Below are 25,385 nucleotides of genomic sequence, written 5' to 3' on the forward strand. Positions count from 1 at the left end.
GTCAGAAAATAATGACCCTGGAAAGTTCCAGTCATTCCCTGATGGGATATCCAGAATTCTGGTTTTCCAAACATCTTCCAGTAAATCAGACAGGAGAGCTGATACTATGTCTTGTATCCCTTTGCCAAATAATCAGGCACAAAAGAAAGTCAACAGAGTCATGCTCTCCTCGATCTGTTCAACTACCATTTTTATAATTCTATTCTAAGGAAAAATGAGGGCCATAAACACAGAGAAACAATAAAAGAAGAAGAGAAATTTGGGTGGGCTACTAAGAGGTGGCCTATGATCTCTGTTTCAAAGGGATTATATATCAAAAAATGCAAGAACAAGTCTACCACAGCCACCCAACAAGGTCGAAAACTGCAGAATTGGGTAGAGGGCTAGGGAGTTTCCTGAAAATAGAGGACTGTCTGCTTACAAAACCTACCTCAACTGCTTCTGGCAAGGAAGGACAGTAGTTACAAACTGTATGAAGCCAAGAACAAGTCCATATTTGACAACTCACACCCATCAAGATACTGATGTCAACCATAATAAAATATTTTGGCAAGTCTGGAAATGTGCACCTGTGGGAACCTGGAAAGATTTGACAGATTTTTGTTTCCCCAGCTCTTTATCAGCAAGTTAATTATAGCAACTGTACAATCTCCTCTGAGATGTAGAGAAAGACAGTTGGCTGTATGAAACCAAGAGGCTGCTCTCCTGGGCACACGAGAGACAAATGACAGTAGTGCTTATGTGTGAAAATATTCAGAGTACAGTATAACAATGAGCCAGCTAGCATGGCTAGATGAGAAAGAGGCATATTCTGCAGACATACAGGTGTGACAAGACTAAAAAGGACACATGATACACACACACGCATGTGCATATACACACGCAAGCACACATACAAACATGTTCATGTATATGCATGTGTATCTCCAGAGCCTAAACAACTCGGGTCATATTATTACATACAGGGCTGCTTTTTCCAAGAGCAGACTGTACCTTCACAGCTATAACTGTACACTGCCACCGCTGACCTGTCCACCAGATTTTCATCATGATGCCAGCTCACTGCCATTTTCCCCATGCCAAAATAAGGTTCCTCTTTCAGGTATGGCATTTTCTGAGGATCCATGAAATTCAGCAAAGTTACGTTGTATGCTGCTCTGCTCTTAATGTCCACTTCATCTTGTCCATTGTAGGATGACCCCATCCCAACCCTGGGGAAATCTGCAGACATACACAATGGCACAGCATCCTCATTAGCCTTCTCTTTGGCAGCAAGTTCTTCCAAAGCCTGGATGGTTTCTATCTGCAGGTAGTCATTGAGCTTGAGGAAGGTCTCACAAGCAGCGGCTATTTCAGCCTCGGTGTGTTTTATATTAGACCCTTTCACTGGCCAGGGGACTGTAAAGAGCCTGGTGTTCAGGTACTTGTAGGTGCAGCCTGGATTACCAATGAGGATGCGAGATACCGGAGTGAGCAGATCTTTGCCTTGGATCCTAACCAGGTCCCGAAATAAGCAGCCATGCTTGTGCAGTGTGAGAAAGGCTTCTTGAACCTCTTTATGGAGCTCCTCAGATACACTGCTGGCTTCTCGGAGAATTAGTTTAGGATATTTCAGCTGCCACTAAAACAAAACCAAAGCAAAAACAGACGTTGATGTATAGTCATAACTGCATTATTTCCAAAGGTGTGTTTCTTTGTATGCATTTGGGGAGTTGTGGGGGGACTACCTGGTGGTTATTTCTAAATAGGAGTCACATCTTCCTAGCCCAAAACAGAAAACCAAATAAAACAAATGTCATCAAACTCTGCACTCAAGATTTTAAGTTCAAGCTCAAATTACTAACAATCTTTAATAAAAAACAAAAAATAATAATGTGGGTCCTGATACACCAGGATTACTCTGTGACCACTTTTTCTCACCCTAAATCTCAACACCATTTTATTAACTGCTTATTATCTAAAATATTTATTAAGTGCGTACTATGTACCAGGTACTGTTGTAAGTTATTTGTGTGCATTAGCTCATTTTAACTCTATGCATAGCATTATTATCTCCAGTTTATAAATGAGACCACTGAAACACAGAGACATTAATTTGACCAAAGACATTAATTTGCCCAAAGTCACACAGCTGGCAAATATTGGAGCTAGAATTTAAAGCCCCTGGACACCAACCCCTGGCTTCCAGGGCATGAGTTCTTAACCACGAGAATGCATTATCTCTCAATAAATGACAAACTGGTTTCTGCTTAACACTTTCACAAAAAGAGAACCCACTTCTCTTCAGGAGTTAGACATTAAGTTCCATGAACACAAAAGCCATGGCAATTTTGCTCATGGCTATAATACGAGTGTCCAGAATTTACTCAGTAAATGGTAAAAGAATGAATAAATGGATTCGTGGATGGATGAATGAGGTGTTACTACCTTGCAATTCTAGAAAGTTCTAATAATTCTACTGGTATCACTGGAGGAGAGTAATATTAGCCAATTCCCTCCCCTAATATAGAAATACATGGAATGATTAATGTAGGTTAGAGCTGCATTAGCTTTTCGGCTACCACTTTCCTTAGAACTTGGCATGTGAATCGGTGTCAGGCTGGGTTTCCTGATTCTGTATAATGCAACCGATTTATTTGTAACCAAATCACGGGATTTTACACTTACCTCTGTAACATTTGATCTGATTTGTCCCTTCCTAGTTTTAGGCTGTCTTAAAGAAAGAGTCAGACATGATCAACACAGTAACCTGTCCTCCCTGTATTGTGCTGCCCACCATTGTTAAGATACCTTCCTTCTCTGTCTTCATTCAGTAATTACCATTCATATGATAGACAGGGCAACACCAGTATTCTTCCATACATTTTTTTTTCATGCAACATCTGTTTATTGAACACCTACCACCAGATGGAAATAAGGTCCCTGCTCTCACAAAGCTTTCTACCAAATCAAGTAAATAAATAAAGAAAAGCAACCCCAAATTGTGTTAAGCACTAAGACAGAAACAAACCAGTAGGAAATCTTATTAGAGCAGGAAGAATTTTCTAAGGAGACAGGATTTAAGCTGAGATCTTCAGGAAAAGAAGGCACCAGAAATATGACAAGCCAGGGCAAGTGCTTCCCAGAAAGACAGACCAAAGAAGCCAAAGGCACTCAGGAAAAAGACCAACCTATTCTAGGGACAAAAAAAGGCACAAGAGCCAAAGACAGAGTGACATGCGACGAGGAGGCAGAGGAAGGCAGAGGCCAGATCACACACAGCCTTAGAGGTCATGGTAAGGAATCTGGAGCTAACTCTAGATGCACTGGAGGATGTAGAAGGGAGAAAAATAACTTGATTTACATCTTATACAAATGCTCCTAGTTATAATATCAGGCACGGATTGGAAAGAGGCACAGTTGAGCGTGGAATGTGCTATTACAATCATCTGGAAGAAAAGTGATGATGGTCTGGACTAAAATAGAGACAGAGATAAGTTGACAGATGAAATACATATGTTGTAGGTAGAACAAAAGGATGTGCTTATGAATTAGATGTAAGGGATAAAAAAAGATAGAAGTCTTTTGGGGTTTTTTGGGTTTTGTTGAGACGGCATTTTGCTCTTGTTGCCCAGGCTAGAGTGCAATGGCACGATCTCGGCTCACTGCAACCTCCGCCTCCTGGGTTCAAGTGATTCTCCTGCCTCAGCCTCCCGAGTAGCTGAGATTACAGGCATGTGCCACCACACCTGGCTAATTTTGTATTTTTAGTAGAGACAGGGTTTCTCCCTGTTGCTCAGGATAGAAGTTAAGAATACATTCCAGATTTCTGGATTTAACAACTAAATAAACAATTTACTATTTTGTGAAATAAGGAAAACTGAGGCAAAAGAGAAATAGTAGAAAGAAGAAAAGGGGGAAATGAAGAGTTCACTCTGGAGCTGCAGCCTTGAAGATACCTATGAAACCTCCAGGTGAAAATATGGTGGGCAGGGGGAGGGGAATTGGATGTACACATCTGGAGCTCAGAAGAGAAAGCAGGGCAGAGGAACGCAATGTGGGAGTGATCAGCACACAGCTTGGTTTTAAAGGCCTAGAAATGAATGAGATCACCTAGGGAAATAGTACAAATGTCAAAAGGAGACCAAACCTATTTCCTGAGTCGCAGCAGAAGCCTCAACAAAGGAGAACCAGCAGAGTGTATTAACGCAGAAGCTAAAACAGGAGAGCATTTCTAGAAGGATGGGGTAGTCAACTATGTCACCTGACACTGAGAGGCCAAGTGAGATGAGGACAGATGATCCAGTAGATTTGGCAGCATGGAAATCACTGATGGCAATGACAAGAGCAATCTCAGTAGAGTGCTGGGGGTGGAAGTCAGATTGGAGTAGGCGAAGATGGAATGAAAGAGGAGGAAGTGAGATGGCATGTAGAGATGTCTCTGAATGGTTCTGCTATGAAGGGGAGTAGAAAAATGGAGCTTTTGATAAAGAAGACGGCTAGACTAAGGGACAATCTCTAATGATGGAAGACGCTAGAGAACACCAGCGTTTCTCAGTACACTCATGAGAATGATACAAGAGAAAGAGGCTGATGATGCACAGAGAGTGAATAACCAAAGAAGTCGAGACCTTGAGTGTCTAGAGCAGTAGCCCCCAAGTCAGGTATGCAGGGATTTGTAAGGCGATCTGGTAGAGTGGTGAGGCATAGGGGAGAGGTAGAACTGCTTTATTTTTAATATAAAATGAAAGAACTCAAGCATTATTAAAATATGTATGCATATATATATATATATATATACACACATATACACACAAATAGGTTTAATATGAATATTATTATAAAACAGACACAAGTACATGAGTACTACCACCAGCACACTACCGGTGGTGTGCTGGAGTCAGTCCACACTGGCTCATCAGAGCCCATTGTGTACATCTCTTTCCAATTGCGCATTCAGTAACACCATGACAGTGGCTTGAAACTGTCCACAGTGAGAGTATTTACACTGCGGAAATCAAAAAACACTAAAAATCAAGGCTGGCTCTTTCTCCCTACAGGCCACTTGTTAAACATTTTCTAGGACATCACAGTATGTGCTTATCTACTGATAAGAGTATGTGATCAAAAATATTTGGATAGGAGAGCAGATACTTCTTAAATTGGAATAGGCTAGAAGAAGAAAGAAGGTATGAATTCAGATAGGATGATAAATGTAATAACAGTAGGCAGATGAGTACGTTCTAGGGTTTCTTTTGGAGGGGTGGTAGTTAGAGAACGCTCTGACTTTCTCATTGAAGTTAAGGTGAATCACTAGCTAAGAATGTATGCTGGTCATTACAGCTGTTTGCCAAATAGTTCTGGATTCCTCCTCTGCCACCCAGCTTTTTGGGCCCAGTGTAAAATTACACTTCCTGGTCCTCTCATGATGGATGAAACATGGGATTACTTCTGTCCAGTGAAAAATGATGGCCATCCCTTCCAGCCTGGAACATGTGACTGTCACTGCAAGACCCTCCAGCATACTCTGCACCCCTCTGCCACAGCAACCAGCTGGTGGCTGCTTGGATCTCTGAACTACTTTAATGGGTAGTGACTCTGTGCCAACCCACAAATGATACATAAAATGGACAAGAAATATTATTGTGTGGAGCCACTGAGATTTGAGAGTTATCAGTTACTATAGCATAATCTAGCCTGTTCTGACTGAGACAGAATGCAGGAGATATTATAGAAGACATGCAGAAAGTGGGAGGAAGTATGCAGAAGAAAAATGAATGAGTCAAGCCTGAATGTGAAAAAATGACTTTACTAGGTAAGTGTGGTAGGACTGCCCTGCTTCTCAAAATGCCTATCTGAGGTGTTGACCATGAATTGAAAGTGACAAAGAGAGGAGTCATGTGGCATACCACTATGGACTGTCATTGAGATTGTCAGGGATCCATTAAGGATTGAGTTTCCATATTTTAGTTATCTCCATTGGAAAACAAAAACATTGATATCGTACTTTCTATTTACATGGCTTATGAAGAAAGCAATGCCATCCTGTAGGCAGAGAGCAAATATTCTGAAGCCATGAGCAGCAACTCTAATTCTATCACTATACTAGCTACTTTCTAAGCAACTCCCTGAGGCCCCAGTATACTCAAAGCAATGATAAAGAAGTGATGAAAAAGGTAATTTCTTCACACTGTCTTAACACCTCCAGTACTCTCTGAATGGTCCTTAGTATAAAATAATAAAGAAAAGTTTGGTAATTCCCAAGAACTCTGTTTCTGAACACACTCCCCTCTGGGACTAAGAAAGGAATATTGAAAATAACGCACTCATATGCACAAACGCCTGCCTGCTCCCCATTAAAATCTTGCTGCCCTTGTTCAACATACACTGGGTCTCAACGCTGTATAAGATATATTTAATATGGGGAAATTATAATCCTATGGACCAGGAAAACCATATAACCACATAAATATCATCTGTAAACACCTTGACATAAAAAACAGCATAAAAAGAAAATAATGGCATGGGAAAATATTCCAATTTTTTCCCACTCAGATCATGTGCCTTTTCTCTCTGACCATATGTGCTTCTATTCCTGCAGTCCTCAAGTGTCCAGCTCTTAAATACTTCCGTCAGCCTCCTCCCCCAACTCCACACCTGGATGGTCCTTCCCATCCCTGGGTTATTTTCTCACAGAAACCTTTCCTGAATCTCCACCCTCAAATAGGTGCCCTCTGTTATCACTCCACACACTTTACTTCTCTTTCATAGCACTTATCTATTTGTAACTATATTTATTTAAACTATTATTGGTTTAATAATCTGTCCTGCAAGATCACAAGCTCCTAAAAGAAGATCGCACTAGTGGCCTGGAGTGGTGGCTTACACCTGTAATCCCAGCACTTTGGGAGGCCGAGGCAGGTGGACCATCTAATGTCAGGAGCTCGAGACCAGCCTGGCCAACAAGGTAAAATCCTGTTTCTACTAAAAATACAAAAATTAGCTGGGCGTGGTGGCGGGCATCTGTAATCCCAGCTACTTAGGAGGCTGAAGCAGGAGAATCACCTGAGCCCAGGAGGTAGAGGTTACAGTGAGCCGAGATCATACCACTGCACTCCAGCCTGGATGACAGAGTGAGACTCCGTCTCAAAAAAAAAAAGAAAAAAAAAAAAAAAAAAGAAGAAGAAGAAAATAGCATTAGTACCTGTTACAGCCATAGCACTTGGTTCCACATAAGTGCTCAAGACTCATTTCTAAGAATAAAAGCTTTAAAAGACTGAAGCAGATGAGTGGAGATCTTGGCTGGGGTAGGAAAGAAAACTAAATGTAAAGAGGCATGAGAGATCTTTCTGGGGTGCCAAAAATGTTTTAAAACTACTGTGATGATGGTTGTACGCCTCTGGAAATTTACCAAAAATCACTGAATTGTACAATTTTAAAAGGTGCATTTTATGGTATGTAAATTATACACATATACAGTTAATCAATAAACTTTGAAAAAGAAGATTGATAGATGTGAATATCTGAAAATTTAAATTTTTGTAAAAAATAAATCATAAAATTAAAAGGCAAACAAACTGGAAAAAAAAGTACAACCTATATGGAGAGAATGCAGAACCATTAATGCAGAACCATTAAAAATTTAAATACACATGCACACACACATTCACAAGCAAATTAATAGAGAAGCCTCTTAGCACATAAAAAAGTTAACTGCCTGGGCATGGTGGCTCACACCTGTAATCCCAGCACTTTGGGAAGCTCAGGCGGGTATATTGCTTGAGCTGACGAGCTCGAGACTAGCCTGGGCAACAAGGTGAAACCCCCTCTCTACTAACAATACAAAAAAATTAGCCAGGTGTGGTGGCACGCACCTGTGGTCCCAGCTACTCGGGGGGCTGAGGTGCAAGGATGGCTTTAGCCCAGGAAGTGGAAGCTGAAGTGAGCCTAAGCCTGGGCCACAGAGTGAGACCCCATCTCAAAGATAGATAAATAAATAAATATTAACTGTATCAAAGTTGGAAAACATGTAATTTGTATTAAATTATACTTAAATTAGTTACTGTCTATCAAATTTGCATTAAAACATTTTATAATAGTAATACATATTGTTGATAATGGCAAAATTCAATATTCTCATAGCGTGCAATTAGGAATGCAAATTATTACAACGTTGCTTAAGGCCAATTGGACAAGATCTATCAGAACCTAAATATGCCCATATCTTTTCATGCAGTTATTCTACTTTTAGGAATTTGTCATAAGGAATTTATTAAACACACCAAGATTATAAGAATATTCATCATACTGCTATTGATAATAATTAAAAACTGAGGCCGGGCGCGGTGGCTCACGCTTGTAATCCCAGCACTTTGGGAGGCCGAGGCGGGCGGACCACAAGGTCAGGAGATCGAGACCACGGTGAAACCCCGTCTCTACTAAAAAATACAAAAAATTAGCCGGGCGTGGTGGCGGGCGCCTGTAGTCCCAGCTACTCGGAGAGGCTGAGGCAGGAGAATGGCGTGAACCCGGGAGGCGGAGCTTGCAGTGAGCCGAGATCGCGCCACTGCACTCCAGCCTGGGCGAAAGAGCGAGACTCCGTCTCAAAAAAAAAAAAAAAAAAAAAAAAAAAAAAAAATATATATATATATATATATATATAATAATTAAAAACTGAAAACCACCAAAATGCCCAAGAAGGGATTAGAAAGGAAAATGGTACAACCACGTGATGGAATATTAAAGTAACAAACTTAACTGTTTGAAAGTCAGGAGGAAACTATAGTCATAGAAGAAATTAGTAACAAGATAGTCAGACAAGAGAATCTCAGTTTCATTAAAACAAAAACGGTACATATGTAAAGGCTCACAGAAAAAAAAAATTGGAGAAAAAGATAGCCAAGTTTATGGTGGTTATCCCTGAGTAATGTACTTGAGCATCATTTTGATTTTCTTCTTTAGACATCTATATTATTTTCAAATTTCCCAAAATAAATGTAAAATATTTTTAATCAGAAAAATCAGAGTGAAGATGCTGCACTGAAAAAATTCTTAATTTTCGTGACATTTCTTATATTTGCCAAGAGATTCTTTCTGATGGCTCTAAATGGTCAAAAATCTTCAAGAGAACTTCTGGTACTATTTAAATACGTTGTTCAAGACTGAGGGATTTTCAGTCTACCACAGTGAAAACAAATAATAATAACTGGCTAATTTTGTCACTATCTCAAAGAAAATGTAAGAGAAAAAAATCCCAACCTAAATGCCCTCTTTTATTGTTTATAAAGTAATTAAATTAGTGCCCGACACATAAACATACTATGTAGCATTTGTTCAATTTTTCTTTAAAAAAAAAAAAGAACAAGTAACTTTGGAGAAGTGAACATTAAGTAATTTAATATTAATTCATTCTGTCAAACAAATAAGTTCACTTTCCATTTTGGACAGGTACATGTAGAACATCAGATAGCACACAAAAATTTGGAACAGCTGTTGGCAGATTTTCAAATATGCTAGGCTTTTTTTCATTTAATCCCATTAGAGTTTTTTCCAATGAGTATGCAGTCATGAAACTTATATTAGCAGTTGTCTGGTCACATACTGTATTTCTTGAGATTCACAAATGATCCTGTGGCATAAATGATGATTATATAGTTTAGTAAGTATTTAGAAAGGTATTTTAGATATAAAATGCCAGCATGCCAGGCCTTTGTCAATGGCTGAAAGATGTGGAAAGCTAAGCTCTCTGGAGATCAGGCTTCATTTTCTGTCTATTTTAAGCCATTATATAAAAATTCTACCTTTTCCTCCCATATCAAGAGATGCTTCTGAAAGATTTCATCACACAGGGAAGTCAGACGTGGTTTTTAAACAAGATACCAGTTTACCAGAGGCTCACTTAAATGAAGCCCAGTGGAACTCAACCTTGGGTAGAGAGAAAAAAAAATTTAAATATTCAAGTAACTTGGGAAATGCCCTTCACTTAAAAGTACTAGAATATTCTGATTTTAGAGGAGTGTATTTCTAATCTAGCTGTTAATAGATTTTGCTCCTAACACTTTCTATTTTGCACTCAGCAATTTGCACCCTATCACTCATTTTCTATATAATTTTTGTTGTAAAATGCTTGCGACTTGGCAGCCATTTGATGACTAATGGGCTAAACACTCACCTGACCCAGACCTTTTCTGCATGATGTAAACTAGAGCTCCAGAAGGGATACACTTCTGGAGTCACTGTTCAGACTCTGCCACAGCTATTACAAGACTTGAGGTAACATTAGCTTTGCTACAAAATGACACAGAGATCCTCGTTCATTCATTCATTCATTCAATACTTCATTTCATTTTGTTTATTTAACATTTCTCAAATACTTCCTATGTACCAGGCACTGTATAAAGTGCCAGACATACAAGGATTAAAAGAAGATAGGTCCTATTTGACAGCATCTCATAATTTAACAGTATAGACCAAAATGGAAACCAAAAGAGAAGAATGTCCTACAATAGAAGTGTGAATATACTGCTATGGGAGTGGGGAATAATTAGGAAGGAAAAGCTGGAAAACCCTTAGGTCCTGAATACATATGTATTGAGCACATACTATTTGCAAAGCACTTAGGTGCTAAGAATATGGAAGAGAGTGAAATGTCTATTTTCTCTCTAGAAGCTCATGTCCTAGTAAGGTGAGCCAGACAATAAGCATATAAATAAGTAAAATGTATGGTATTTTAGATGATGATAAGTCTACAGGGAAAAATAAAGCCGAGAAAGTAGGATAGGGAGTGCTGGGGTAAGTATGCCTACTTTACACAGGGTGGTAAGGGAAGGCCTCTAGATACAGTGACCTCAGAGCAGAAGAAAGCAAGAAATAAGGATACAATCTCTGCAGATGCCTGGGGGGATGAGAGAGTTCCAGGTTGAGGGAACATTCAGTGCAAAGGCCTTGGGGCAGGAGTGAGTTTGGTTTATTCCAGGAAGAGTAAAGTGCCAGAATAGGAAGAAAAGTGTGACGGGGGTGTGGAGTTGGCAGGGGCAGGAAATGAGGTGAGGGAAGCAGTTAGGAACCCAAGCATGTAGAGTTTTGTGGGTGCATGTCAGGTCCTGGGCTGATGGGAAGCTATTCAAGGGCTTTGAGCAAGAAAGTGTAATGAGCTGATTTATGTTTTCAAAAGATCATTCCGGATGCTGTGTTAAACTAGACCGGGGGAAGGAGGCAGAACCAGTCAGCAGGCTGTTGCAACAGAGATGATGGCAGTTTTGGCCACGGTGTAAGCAGCAGAGGTGGTGAGAAGCAGTCAGATTTTTCCTACATTTTAGAACAAAAGGGATTTTCTGAAGCCTTCACAGAATATGTAGTGTTTAAGTAAAGTCTTTAAGAGTAGATGCTCACCAGACAGAAAAGGGAAGAGAGTACTAGTGGACACAAAGGCAAGGAAGGATAAGAGGGCACAGCAGAGTCATGGTGGAACCAAGAACTCCCTACGACAAGAGTTTATGGTTGGGCGCCATTTTAGGCCATGGGATGAGATTACACCAGAGAGGTAGTTTAGGGTCAGAAAGTCAATGGCAGCTGGGTGCAGTGGCTTACACCTGTAATCCCAGCACTTTGGGAGGCTGAGGCAGGCAGATCACTTGAGGTCAGGAGTTTGAGACCAGCCTGGTCAACAAGGCAAAACCCTGTCTCTACTAAAAATACAAAAATTAGCCAGGCATGGTGACGCATGCCAAATAGTGCCCAGCTATTTGGGAGGCTAAGGCAGGAGAATTGCTTGAACCTGGAAGGCAGAGGTTACAATGAGCCAAGATCGCACCACTACATTCCAGCCTGGGCGACAGAGCAAGACTCTGTCTCAAAGAAAAAAAAACAAACAAGAAAGTCAATGGCCTTATAGGGTGGATATGCTGAGGAATTTGAACTTGACCTTGGAAGCAAAGGCGACTCAACAAAATTTATAAAACAAGGAGGTACAAGTGAGTTCTGATGGCACTGGGGAGGGCATGAGGAACGCTAATCAGGAGGATGCTAAAACTGCGGAGGCAGGAAGTGATCAATGTGGCCTACATAGTTGAGGCAGCGTCTGTGGGATGGAAAAAGAAAAAACAATTTGAGAGATCCTAAAGAGGTAAAACCACCAGGGGCCCAGTGACTACATGAGGGAAGAAAGCAATGGGTAGAAGTTGAGGGTGGTGAGCTTTCTAATCTCAAAAATGGGACTAGGGGATACCATTAGAGAAGAGGCTGAATGGGAGAAGCCTTGTAGAAAGAATCCTTATTAAAATGTAAGTCACATCCTGTCACGCTTGTGCTCCAAGCCCTCTCATGCCTCCTCATCTCAGAGTAACTGCCAATGCTCTTCTTACAGAACTTACAGACTGTACGTTCTCGTTCTCGTATAACCAGGCCCCTTTCTCTCTCTCTCTCTCTCTCTCTCTCTCTCTCACTGTCTCCCCTGCTCTCACCAGCTGTCTCCCTCTGCTCCAGATATGTTGGCCTCGGGTGCTTTTCCTGTCAAATATACCTCAGAGGCTTTGCTGTTCCATAGGCCCAGAACATTCTTCCCACAAGTATCTACATGGCTTGCCCCTACACCATCTGCCCCACAAGAAATAAGCTCAAAGAAGACACGAATCTCTTGTCAGTTTTCACAACTTCATTTCTAATGCCTAAAACATTACCTGGCACAGAGTCGGGGAGTGAAATCCATTTGTTTAATGGAGTAAGTAACTTAATGAATATGAATCATGTTGAGTTAGATGTAGCTGGAAGACTTTCAAGTAGAGCCACTCCGTAGGCAGTTGGAAGTGGAGAGCTGGAGGTCACAGGGAGAGCTGGGATGGGGACAGAGGTCTGGAACCATTGAGACAAGAGCAGAGTCATCTCAGAAGGATGAAGAGACACAAAGGAAGAGAGAAGCAGTACAGGACTTAAGAGTAGAGACCCAAAAGCCAACAGCCCAGGCTTAAATCCTAGTCCCAACAAATTTTTGAACCTCTCTGTCCCTCGGTTTCCTCGTCTCTAAAATAGGGTTTTAGTAATACCTGTCTCAGAAGCGTATAGCAAGATTTCAATGAGCTCACACGTGTAATGCACTTAAAGTAGCAGCAGAACAACCTGGCACATAGCTAGCACACAATCAGTGATGGCAAGGGGGTTATTGAGGACAGTCTCATTTTCTTTAGATAAGAGGGGCTGCATTCATATTTCTGGAAGCCAGAGTTTGTTTTCTGACTATATAATTCCTCGTTTCCTTGTGTTCCATGATGAGCTAACAGAAGTTCTCTCTGCTTTTCTGCTTTGACCTTTGGTGGTTTAGTTTTGCTTCTTTTCTCTATGGTCTTATTAAAAGAAACAGAAAAACTTTCTGAAGGTGTTTTGAATTGGAGCATGGTAGACCAAGAGGTGGACAATACAGCAGAAAGAGCACGGGCCTTCAGAGTCAGACAAATATGGGCTGAACTCCAGCTCTCCCACTCAGATAACTAACTTAGTCTCTCCTGATTTCCTCCTTTTTTAACCTTGTTATGACACGCAGGCTGAACTCCAATTTCTGGGCTCAAATGATCCTCCTGTCTCAGCCTCCCAAGTAGGTGGAACTTACAGTTGTGCCTGGTTCCTCTCTTGATTTCTAAAACAGAAATAATACCTACCTCAAGTACCTCAAGCCTGAAGAAGAGTAGTTGCTGAATACCTACTTGTGGAATGAATGAATGAGGCTGTTGTGGGGATTGCATGTGACAGCATGCATAAAACATGTAGCACAAAGCCTAGCACACTGTAAGGGTCAATCAACAGACCCAAAATGGAAGCTGCACAGACTCCTGTGTTTATGACCAGCAGCTGGATTGGCATTCCTGTGGTGAGGGCCTGTTTAAGGGACCCAGTGTCAGGTCTGAACTTTCTATTTATTCATGTCATTAAAAAGTATTTTCACTTCATCTTTTAAGAGAAGAGGTTTACTTTTACTAAGGTTTTATTGAAGTACTAAGCCTTCTTAGAAGGTGTACTTCGGCCGGGCGCAGTGGCTCACACCTGTAATCCCAGCACTTTGGGAGGCCAAGGCGGGTGGATGACGTGAGGTCAGGAGTTTGAGACCAGCCTGGCCAACATGGTGAAACCCCATCTCTACTAAAATTACAAAAATTAGCCAGGCATGGTGGCAGGTGCCTGTAATCCCAGCTACTCAGGAGGCTGAGGCAGGAGAGTCGCTTGAACCCAGGAGGCAGAGGTTGTAGTGAGCTGATATCGCACCACTGCACTCCAGCCTGGGCAACAGAGTGAGAATCTGTCTCAAAAAAAAAAAGAAAAGAAAAGAAAAACAAGAAGGTGCACTTAGAGTGATTAGATATTAGTATCAGGGTTTGTTGTGGGCCTTGGAAAGATAACAGAGAAGTCTTGATAGTTGTTCTGTTTGCATTTGGGTTTCCTTTTATCCCTCAGTGGATGGCTGATTCAGAGCACAGTGGGCTGATAACCTTTTGTATCTCATTCTTCCTGTACCATTTTCACACGACAAAAGCTGGAATGGCTCAGCAGTTGCTTTGTGACAATGCATGTAATCATGCACCAGAAGGCTTATAGCTATGAAAATTTAGTAAGCATTTCAGAACTAATTGCATTTTTGTGTGTTTACCTGTCTTAAGGCTACTTTTAAAAATTATTTTTTCCCCGATTGCAAAAGAATATACATTCACTGCAGATAATTTAGAAAACTGGCAAAGTTCAAAAGAGAACACCCACCCTATCAGTATGTGGTATGACATTTCTGTACACATCTGTCAAATCTTTCCAGATGCCAAAACCCTGGGCAAGTGTGTATGTGTGTAGAAGCAAAATTCAAATCATACTAAACTCATTATTATTATATATAACTGGTTTTCCAAATTAACTATTGGGTGCATGTATTCAAGCAAACTCATTCAGCACCTGATAGGTACGCAGCACTGAATGAAGTACAGAGGATAAGGGAAGCCAGCACACAAAAAAATTCATTACAATTAAGTGAGATTAATGCCAGATGTGATGGCTCATGCCTGCAATCCTAGCACTTTGGGATGCCAAATCACTTGAGGTCAGGAGTTCGAGACCAGCCTGGCCAACATGGTGAAATCATGTCTCTACTAAAAATACAAAAATTAGCCAGACACACTTGCTTGAACCCAGGAGGCAGAGGTTGCAGTGAGCTCAGATCACGCCACTGCACTCCAGCCTGGACACAACACAGCGAGACTCTGTCTCAAAAAAAAAAAAAAAAAAAAATTAAGTGAGATTAAGTGCTGATAAAGTATAAGAGAGGAAGCAGAGACAACTCTCTGGTTGTAGAGGTGTCAGGGAAGCTTCCTACAGGAGATGACATATGAACTGTTAGTAACAGGTAACACAGAAGTTCACCAAGGAAAGAAGAGACAGGCTGGGCATGGTGGCTCATGCCTGTAACCCCAGCACTTTGTGAGCCCAAGGTGTACAGATCGCTTGAGCTCAGGAGTTCAAGACCAGTCTGGGCAGCATGGTGAAACCCTGTCTCTACAAAAATACAAAAAATTAGCCAGGCATGGTGGCACGTGCCAGTGGTCTCAGCTACTTGGGAGGCTGAGGTGGGAGAATCGCAAGGGCCCGGGGGGCAGAGGTTGTAGTGAGCCCAGATCACACCACTGCATTCCAGTCTGGGCGACAGAGTGAGATCCTGTGTCAAAAAATAAAAAAAAAAGAGACAGATAAAGAGAAGGAGGTATGTCAGCAGAGGATGTAGCAAGAAGGCCCCAAAGATGAAACTCATAGTGAATTTAAAGCACTGCAAAAATCCAGTGTGGATAAAAAGGTGTAAGAGCAGGGGAGATGAGGCTGAAAATGTAGGAGCCAGTCGATGATGTGGGATTTGAAGCAGAGGGTTGCCATGCTCAGATTTACATCTTGGTTAGAAAATACTACAGCTTCAAGGATGAAGGGGGGCAAAGAGGAAAACTAGACAGACCTATAAGAGGACTGATAGTGAAGAGGGAAGATGGTGCAAATCAAATGGGAATGGAGATAAGAGAGAGTGGCCTAGAAATAATATTGAGCTAGAAGTCACAGAAATCATATTGACCTGGATTCTAGATGGGTAAAGTCCTGCTTTCCTCTCTTCCTTCCTTACTTCCTTACTGATGGTCAGCTATGTACATGCAGGTGCTAGAAATACAAAGATGCTGTGACCTAATTCCTATTCTGATTTTCATGGCAATCCTCTGCTTCAAGACTTCACACTCTAGTAGGAAAGAAGAGGTGAAAATTTATTATTTTTACATGCCCAGAGGGCCTACTCTTCCTTCTTTGGAAAGAGGACTCCGATTTTCCTTTGGGAAAGCACCCATGTCTAACTCACATAGTGCATACAGTTTGGTGGGAGTACTCTCACTCCAACCCCACTCCAAGAGTAGATGCATGACCTAGGCCAGGCAAACAGGAGCATTTGACTCTCCTGAACATGATGACTAGTTCAGTGATAAGCACATGACTCCAACCAGGCCAACAGGATTACTTCCTGGAGAATTTGACGGAACCAGGGAAAAAGAACTCACTACCTTTTTCTAAGATCCCAGATGCCAAAGACCACATACCCCTCGGGCTGTCAGAGTCCTTCTATGCTCTCAGATGAGAGCCTATTGAGCATGAGATCACACTGAGGAAAGCTAAGCCAAGAAAAACAGGAAAAAACAGTGATCGGGTGACATCTTTTGTAAAGTTGGATTTAGCCATGTACTCCTAGACTTCTAAGGCAAGTCAATAAATTCCCCTTATTTTTTGCCATAGTGAGTTTGATTTGGGTTTTTGTCATTTGTAATTGAAACAGTGGTGTCTAATTCAGAGACAGAGACACGGAATTCTGTAATTGCAATACCATGTGCTAGGTGGTATAGAGTTATTTACCAGGAGTGCAATCAGCTTGACTTGTAGGTAGGGTAAGCTGGGAAAATGTTCACAAAGGAGGTGATGTTTAACTGAACTCTTGAAGAATTAGCCATCTGCAACAGGATAAGGAGCAAAAGGAAGGAGGAGGAGCTAGGCAGAAGAAACAGCATGAGCAGAGGCAAGGAAGTGTGGAATGTCTGAGGAAATAAAAACAGTCACTATGCTAAAGCATTAAATTCACTGCAAAAAGCCGATTCTGAAGAAATGTACATGCTCTGTGGGCCATGAGGAGTCATGGGTGATCTAATTTGACCTTTTCACCTGTCATTTAACCTCTCTAGCCCAGCTTCCTCATAGGTAAAATAAGGTTGATCAGAACACCTCACTGAAACTGATAAAAATATTAAAATACCTTACCTGCTGATAGAATTCATCATCTTTGGGAGTCAGATAAGGAAGCCAAGTGTCTTCAAGCTCTTCAAGAAGCCTCAGTTTCTGTTTGAAAATAATAATAATTACATATAAGTGAATATACAATGACCCAAAATAAGACACTCTCTTATTTTTCCAATAAGAGAATACAAACAAATTTTAGCCAACTTTGAATTTATAATCTTTTAGAGATAGAAATTAGTCAAAACTCAATTATAAAATGTATTAATTAAATTATGTACATCTTTTTTTTTCTTTTCTTTTAGAGACAGAGTCTCACTCTGTCACCTTGGCTGGAATACAGTGGTGTGATCATAACTCACTATAACGTCAAACTCCTGGGCTCAAGTGATCCTCCCATCTCATCCTCCCAAGTAGCTGGGACTACAGGGGTGCCACCATGCTTGGATAATTTTTTTATTTTTAGTAGGGACAAGGTCTCATTATGTTGCCCAGGCTGGTCTCAAACTTCTGGCCTCAAGCAATCCTCCCATCTTGGCCTCCTATAGTCCTGGGATTACAGGCATGAGTCATGGCACCCAGTCAATTACATATATACTAAATTACACATGGTACGAAGCATAAATTTAGAAATAATTGTATTCACTCTCACATTTCATGAGACAATTTGATTCACTCTTCACATGTATTGTTGACATCCAGGTCTTTTTCATCACTAGAGTCAGCTTACAAGTCATCCAATACAGTTTTCCAGAGCAAACGCCTGTCTGTATAATCTGCTTGAGACATAGTAGCTTGTAAATCCTTTTATGGTACTATCACTGGAAATACCAAACCAAGCCACAAGTATCCATTTGCATAATGTCAGGATATGTGGAATAGTTATTCATCTTGTAAACATTTATTTGAGATCATATCCACTTACAGCATTGCTTTTTTAGAGTGATCTATCATCTCTACAATAATTAATAAACCTGTGTTAAACATCTTTGTTTCTTTTCTTTTCCAATTCCATGAAGCAGCGTTTTTAAGCACTCAAAGCCAGCATTGTCTGAGGCTGTTTCAAGAGACTATGTTTTCCCCAAACAGTACTGTGCTATTCAAACAAAGTAACTGAAAGAGGATCTCATATTATAAAGTATCTTATAAGAAATCAGATACATATAGGGCACCTCCGTCCTTCTGAGGGATATTTTTCAAAGAATATCTGACCTTATATTCAAGAATATATGGAGTTTTCGTGTGTACGTGGCATATAAATGGCATAAATGTGCATATACACCCATAGACACATATACACATAGACATGTACATACGACAGACATTATCTGTAAGAAAGAAAGCAAAAACAGCAGAAACAACTGGGTTTCAAATAAAAATGCAATTAAATGCATCATCAAAGCTACTGTCAGCCAGTAAGTCACATTTATAAAAATTAGATAATGGTACACCTTGCTCTGGGCCAATATAGTCCTACTCAATAAGAATGTGGCTTGGTAAACACAAACTGGATTTCAGGCTCCACCTGCTCCAATGGCCAATGTCTTTATAAAGTGCACAACCTACTCAACCAGCCGTGGCGGCCCTGAGTACTACCCTCTCCCACCCCAAATAGCAGCCTTCTCTCACAAACCCATCACAGAGTAGTCAGAGGAAACTTCCTTTTGGGTAAAACACAAATTCTTTCTGGACCTTTTTTGTATCATTAACGAAAAGTGAGGAAAGAGAAAGGGAATAGAAGTATAGCAACCAATTGACCTGAGAGACATAAAACCAAATTCTACTCTCAGGCATAATTCTATTTTTAGTCAAAGCCTTTGTTTTGACTATAGGTGTTTTCTCATTTATAACGAAAAGGTTGACTTACCAGTTAAACAAAGAAATTTTTTTTTGAGACAGGGTTTCACTCTGTCCCACAGGCTGAAGTGTAGTGGCCCAATCACAGCTCACTGCAGCCTTGACTTCCTGGGCTCAGATGATTCTCCCAACTCAGCCTCCCAAGTAGCTGGGACTAAAGGTGCAATGCTACCATGCCTGGCAAGTTTTGTTTTACTTTTTTTGTAGAGATGAGGCCTCAGTATGTTCCCCAGGCTGGTCTCAAACCCCTGGGCTCAAATGATCTGCCTGCCTTGGCCTCCCAAAGTGCTGGGATTACAGAAGTGAGTTACCATACCTGACCTAAATTATGATACTTTTATAGTTATAATACTAATGTAACACACACCATTACAGATAATCGACAAATCAGTTTGGACAATTCACTATTGGTTAATTGATTTATCTGTTTTTCAGTATTAACCATTATTTGGGCCATCGAAAAAACCAACGATATTTCCATTCACATACTTCTTGTATATTTCTCCACTCCATCATATATTTAATCAAAATCTATACCTCAGTTTTTACTTCAAGCTCAGAAAAGCCTCCATTTCCCTATGAAGATTTTATCAATTCTTAGTCTTTTTTATAGACACAAAGTGCCAGAATATTTATAAATGCCAAAAATGGTAAGCCTTGAATAATTCAAACGCACATTTCTCAAACCTTGAAATGGCTCCAACTAGCAAACACCACCTTAAGATCTCTTCATGAGAGTCCATCATTAAAGCTAATCTACATATAAAGAGGAGCACAAAAGTATGGATTCCCAAAAGTAATTACATACTCCACCTAAATCAGATGAAACAGCAACAGACCTGTCCCATAGGTCGACAAGTGCCAGTGTAGGCTGAACCTCTGCTTATAATTAATGCTTCAGCTAAATTCTTGTAACAACCACCACTTCTCAGTTCATTTCGGAACTGAGCATCAGACAGGTATAAAACATTGTAACTTATAAGGCTGTATCAAAAGGATAAAATTTGACAAGATTTTTCCTACTCTAGGGCAAGCAGCATATAATTGATCTCCCACTAGGAATTTTCATTTTAATCCTGTGAGCACTGTTGTATCTACATGACAGCAGAGAATGGGGACCAGAAAATCATCCAACTTAAGACCCTACAGATAAAAATCTGCTCTGAACATCAACACTCACTACTTGCAATTTTACCAAGTAACTGGCAAGATCAATTATTAAATAACAATATTTACAAACATAAAGAGAAGTTTTGGTCATGTTTACATTGGTGAAATCAATCAGATATCAATAGTAAGTTGGTAGCTCATAAACATCAAAATTTAAAATTCTGAACTGCTTTATAAAAATCAAATATTAAGATTGCTTTATGAAAAGCAAGGTCACTATGGGCAAGACTAAGAGAAACAGGCCCTTTCATTCTCTGCTGTCAGGAGAGCAAAACAAAACCATCCTTAGAGAGGGTAACCAGTCAACTCCTTTCAAAATTCAAATGCATTTACCATGTGAGCCAGCTATCCTACTTCTGATTTATCCATCTAATATACTTGTACCACGTTCAGAAGAATATATGCACGAGGATACTCATTACACCATTATTTGTAGAACAAAAGTTTGGAATCACACTAAAAACCACTGAACTGTACACTTTAAAATGGTGAATTTTATGATATGGAAATTATCTCAATAAAACAAAAAGATTAGAAACAATGCAAATCTCCAGCCACAGGGGACAGCTGAATAAACTACAGGACATCCACGTGATTAAGTATAAAGCAACAGTAAACAAAAACAAGGACGCTCTCTGTTTATGAACTAAAAAGCTCTCCAGAAGATATTGGGAAGTAAAAAGCAAGGTACAAAATTCTGCTTGTATTTGCATACAAAAATACAAAGGATAAATGACAGACTATTTTTTTTTTTTTTTTTTTTTGAGACAGAGTCTCACTCTGTCGCCCAGGCTGGAGTGCAGTGGCGCAATCTCGGCTCACTGCAAGCTCCGCCTCCCGGGTTCACGCCATTCTCCTGCCTCAGCCTCTCCGAGTAGCTGGGACTACAGGCGCCCGCCACCACGCCCGGCTAATTTTTTGTATTTTTAGTAGAGACGGGGTTTCACCGTGGTCTGGATCTCCTGACCTCGTGATCCGCCCGCCTCGGCCTCCCAAAGTGCTGGGATTACAAGCGTGAGCCACCGCGCCCAGCCTGACAGACTATTAAAGTGATTATCTGTCAACAGAGGTGGGAAATGACTAGAAAGGGACAATGCAGAGCCAAGACTACTCAAAATATTCCATTTTATATTGTTTTGATTTTTGCACTATGTAACCGTCTTACCTATTACCAATTCAAACATCTAACCTACTAATTCCTCACATGAAATTCAGTATAAAGATGAAGACAACATGATTTTTGGCATTGTTTTAAAAAGTGCCTCCTTTTGTCCACGTACAATGATGTATTTATTTGGAAAACTATTGCAGACTAGCACACTAAAGAGGAGAGGAAAAAACAGCTCTGACAATTTTCTTTGTGTCAAATGCCAACCACAGTAAAAACACACAACATTAAAATGCGCTCTGGAGCACAGGTAGAAGGAGCTCACGTTTGACTGTCAGATCTGGCTAACTGCTGCTCCTCAGCCTGATGTACAGATAAATCCACACAGCTGGGCCCTGCCGCACACTGCTCTGCTCACACACTTCTTTACCGTCACACTTGTGTCAAATACATCAAGCTGCTCACAAATGCCACACGGAGAGCCAGAGAGAGGGTAAAGCCTCAGCTCTCCTACCTGGCAGGAGGGGCAGATGAAGACCCTTCCACGCAGGCTACCACCCATTTCCACAGCTCTAGCAAAGTAAAAGAGGACAAAAGACCTATGTGAAACACACCACAGCCAGTAGCAGTGGCTCACACCTGTAATCCCAGCACTTTGGGAGGTGGAGGCAGGAGGATCACCTGAGCTCAGGAGTTCGAGACCAGCTTGGGGAAAATGGCAAAAACCCTTCTCTACGAAAAAATACAAAAACTAGCCGGGCACTATGGTGTGCACTTGCAGTCCCAGCAACTCGGGAGGCTGAGATAGGAGGATCCACTTGAGCCTGAGAGGCAGAGGTTGCAGTGAGCCAAGATGGTGCCACTGCACTCCAGCCTGTGTGACAGAGTAAGACTCTCTGTCTAAAAAAAAAACACACCACAACTCAAACTCATAAGGGTTTAAAGTTAGATATCAGAAACTACACCAGCCCTAAGCCTCTGCTTTACTGTGAAAAAGTTAAGCTGTATCTGAGCTTGTATATCTTGTCACATAGAGATATGTCTTGAGAGTCTTACAGTAATTACATAAAAAGATTAAGTGGATTATGACTCATCATGTAAGGGTGTATCTCACCTACAAATGAAGCGTATTTTTCGTCCCACTCCTGACTCTTCAGCTGTGTCAAGATTATGCTGCTAAGGACACTTATTCTTTATCCATTTATCATTTTCCACATAATACTTCTTCAACTACGCATCCTATTGTGTCAAGTTCAGTAAAAATTTAATTTTGTTACCTGAGTCTTTTCAAAATACAATGATGAATAATGGCTAATGAATGTTCATTGTGAAAATAACTGCACGATCTTATGAGGGTTTTAAGTGGGAAAATGACCTAGTCCTTAAGCAGGGTGCTTGGTGGGCAAGGAAGACATATCTAAACTAACACTAGAAAGATCATTAAGAGCCAGGCGCGGTGGCTCACGCCTGTAATCCCAGCACTATGGCAGGCCAAGGAAGACAGATCACTTGAGGCCAGGAGTTCAAGACCAGCCTGGCCATCAAAGGGAACCCCGTCTCTACCAAAAATACAAAAATTAGCCAGGCATGGTGGCACACACCTATAATCCCAGCTACTAGGGTGGCTGAGGCAAGAGAATCACTTGAACCTGGCAGGTGGAGGTTGCAGTGAGTCACCACTGCACGGTGACCAGCAAGATTCTTTCTCAAAAAAAAAAGAAAAGATCAATAAGAAGTAGCTAAACCAAAAAAGTGTAAATATTTCGCATATACATATACCATATTTGCTTTAGATAAGAAGAAAAAAAGTATTTCAACCATTTCAACAAATTCAGCATTCCTTGTCCTATGAAAAACTTCCATCTCCATGAAAATATGGCACAGTAAAAGTAAACTGGATTTGGAGGCGAAAGTAGAATTTTGAATGGAGACTCTCACTTCCTCGATGAGGTACCACATCGGAAGCAAACTCGCCCCTTCTCAATTTCCTCATCTGTGAGGACACTGTTTCATAGAGTTGTGATGATGAAATAAAATTATTCATATATATTAGTGCATTTTGCAAACTATAAACTATGCAGATATTAGGCAAATAGCATTCAAACAGTGGGGTAGGGGTCTGTATAACAAAGCAAACTCGTTTGTTGTGTGTGTATAGCCTAAGGAGCCAAACTCTTGAATTCCAATGCCACTTCTACCAGTCTAGGTGCATGATTTGGAACTAGTTTCTTATCTCCCTGTGAGATGTACATGATATTAACACATAAAGCTCTAAGAACAGTGTCTGGCACATAAACAGCCCCTCAATACACTTTGGCAACCATTTGTTGTTATTGTTATTTACTCATGTCTGGAAAGGACAGTTTTATTTCCTAGTTATAAATTACTTATACAGAAATCTATGTGTACCACATCAAATTATATTTTAGGCCACAGATTAATGCTACTGGATTAATACAAATCCAGATATTAATTAGCCTCAGTGATCTACAGGAGAAATGTAAAAAAACTTCCCATAAAAGTTTACATATATAAAATGTGTCAATTAACTATGTTGTGGTGATCACCTACTTTTTAATATGACAAAATTGCATAATTTTAGAACATATAAAGAAACTAAGGCCCATCCAGAGCTATTAAGTGACTGGCAAGAGACTATACTGCTGCTTATGAGAGAATCACAACTCACATTCTTAGTTCCCAGGTACAAGGCCACACCCACTACACCACACCCTCCCTGAGGCAAGAGAAATCATCTCTCTTAAGAATTGTTTAATTTTTAAATGAAAAACAACATACACAACACAACATTTTTTTAAAGTTTTTAATTAAAATAAATCCTACTTACAAATTTTTAAAACCAATACTTACAGCCACTGCTCTTGGACCCTCAAGTCCTGGCTGCTTTGGTAGCTCTACAAGGCTTTCAAAAGAGATCTTTTTAATTAATATTTAGCAAGTCTTGTACTGTTTCCAATAATGGGAGCCAACACTACAGCATACAAAAAAATCTAGCCTGGATAGAAAATGTCATAATTTAGAAAACATCAGGAAGAATACTCAGAAGGATTTCACCTCAGCAGTGGTGCGATAGCCCTAGACTCAATGTCACACTGCTCCTTTCTAATTAAATGCAATATCTGAAAAGATCCAACTGTTTCCAAGTAACTTAAATGAGTTACTTAAAGGAACAGCAAGCACAAAATCCAGCACTTAAATGTTAAAAATTTACAGTGTTTGTCATCCAATCAAAAGCAACAAGGCATGGAAGTTTCTAAGAGAATACTACAAGGCAAGACAACATGACTGATAATGAAGAGAAAAATCAACTAATTGAAACTGGTGCAAAAACAGAACAGATGACGAAATGAGTAGACAAGAATACTGAAACAGTAAGTATAGCTGTAGTTCACAAGTTCAAAAAGTTGGGAAAAGATTGAGCATGGTAAGTAGAGAAACAGAAATAACGTTAAATCAAGCTTCTAGAGTAAATCCACAATATCTGAGAGGCAAGATACACTGGATAATAATAATTCAACACAAATTAGTTATAATAGAAGAAAAGAATAATGAACCTGAAGACACAGCAAGGCAAATTATCCAGAATGAAACACAGAGAGGAAAAAGACAGGAGAAAAAGGTTAACAGAGCATGAGTGAGCTATGGGATGATTTTAAGCAGATTAATACATGTAATTGGAGTTACCAAAGGAAAGGAGAGAGATTGGAAGACAGAAAAAGAAGTAGCCAAATATTTTCCAAATTTGATGAAAACCATCAATCCACAGATTTAAGATGTTCAAAGGACTTCAATCACAAAAATCAAGAGGAAATAACACTAAAATGCAACATAATCCAATTACTTAAATCCAGTGAAAAAGACAAAGTCTTAAAAGCAGTCAGACAAAAGAAAATACAGGTGGCCCTCCATATACATGGCTTCCCCATTTATGGATTCAAACAATGACAGATAAAAAACATTCCTGAAAAAA

At 40.2% G+C, this 25,385-nt stretch overlaps 1 protein-coding gene across 2 annotated transcripts in view; it reads right to left on the reverse strand.

Moving 5' to 3' along the window:
• FTO (FTO alpha-ketoglutarate dependent dioxygenase) overlaps positions 1-25,385 on the reverse strand; it is a 413,852-nt gene that overhangs the window by 287,992 nt on the left and 100,475 nt on the right. Inside the window, exons 2-3 of one of the 2 annotated variants that reach the window (XM_003263053.2) lie at positions 17,284-17,361; positions 994-1,621 (exon numbers count right to left, since the gene is read on the reverse strand). In XM_003263053.2, coding sequence (XP_003263101.1) covers positions 994-1,621; positions 17,284-17,361 — 706 coding nt within the window. Of the gene's footprint in view, positions 1-963; positions 1,622-17,283; positions 17,362-25,385 lie in introns of both variants that reach the window. The other variant, XM_030796957.1, reaches the window with a different exon arrangement.

Source organism: Nomascus leucogenys, chromosome 2, assembly GCF_006542625.1.
Source record: "Nomascus leucogenys isolate Asia chromosome 2, Asia_NLE_v1, whole genome shotgun sequence".
Classification (NCBI taxonomy): domain Eukaryota; kingdom Metazoa; phylum Chordata; class Mammalia; order Primates; family Hylobatidae; genus Nomascus; species Nomascus leucogenys.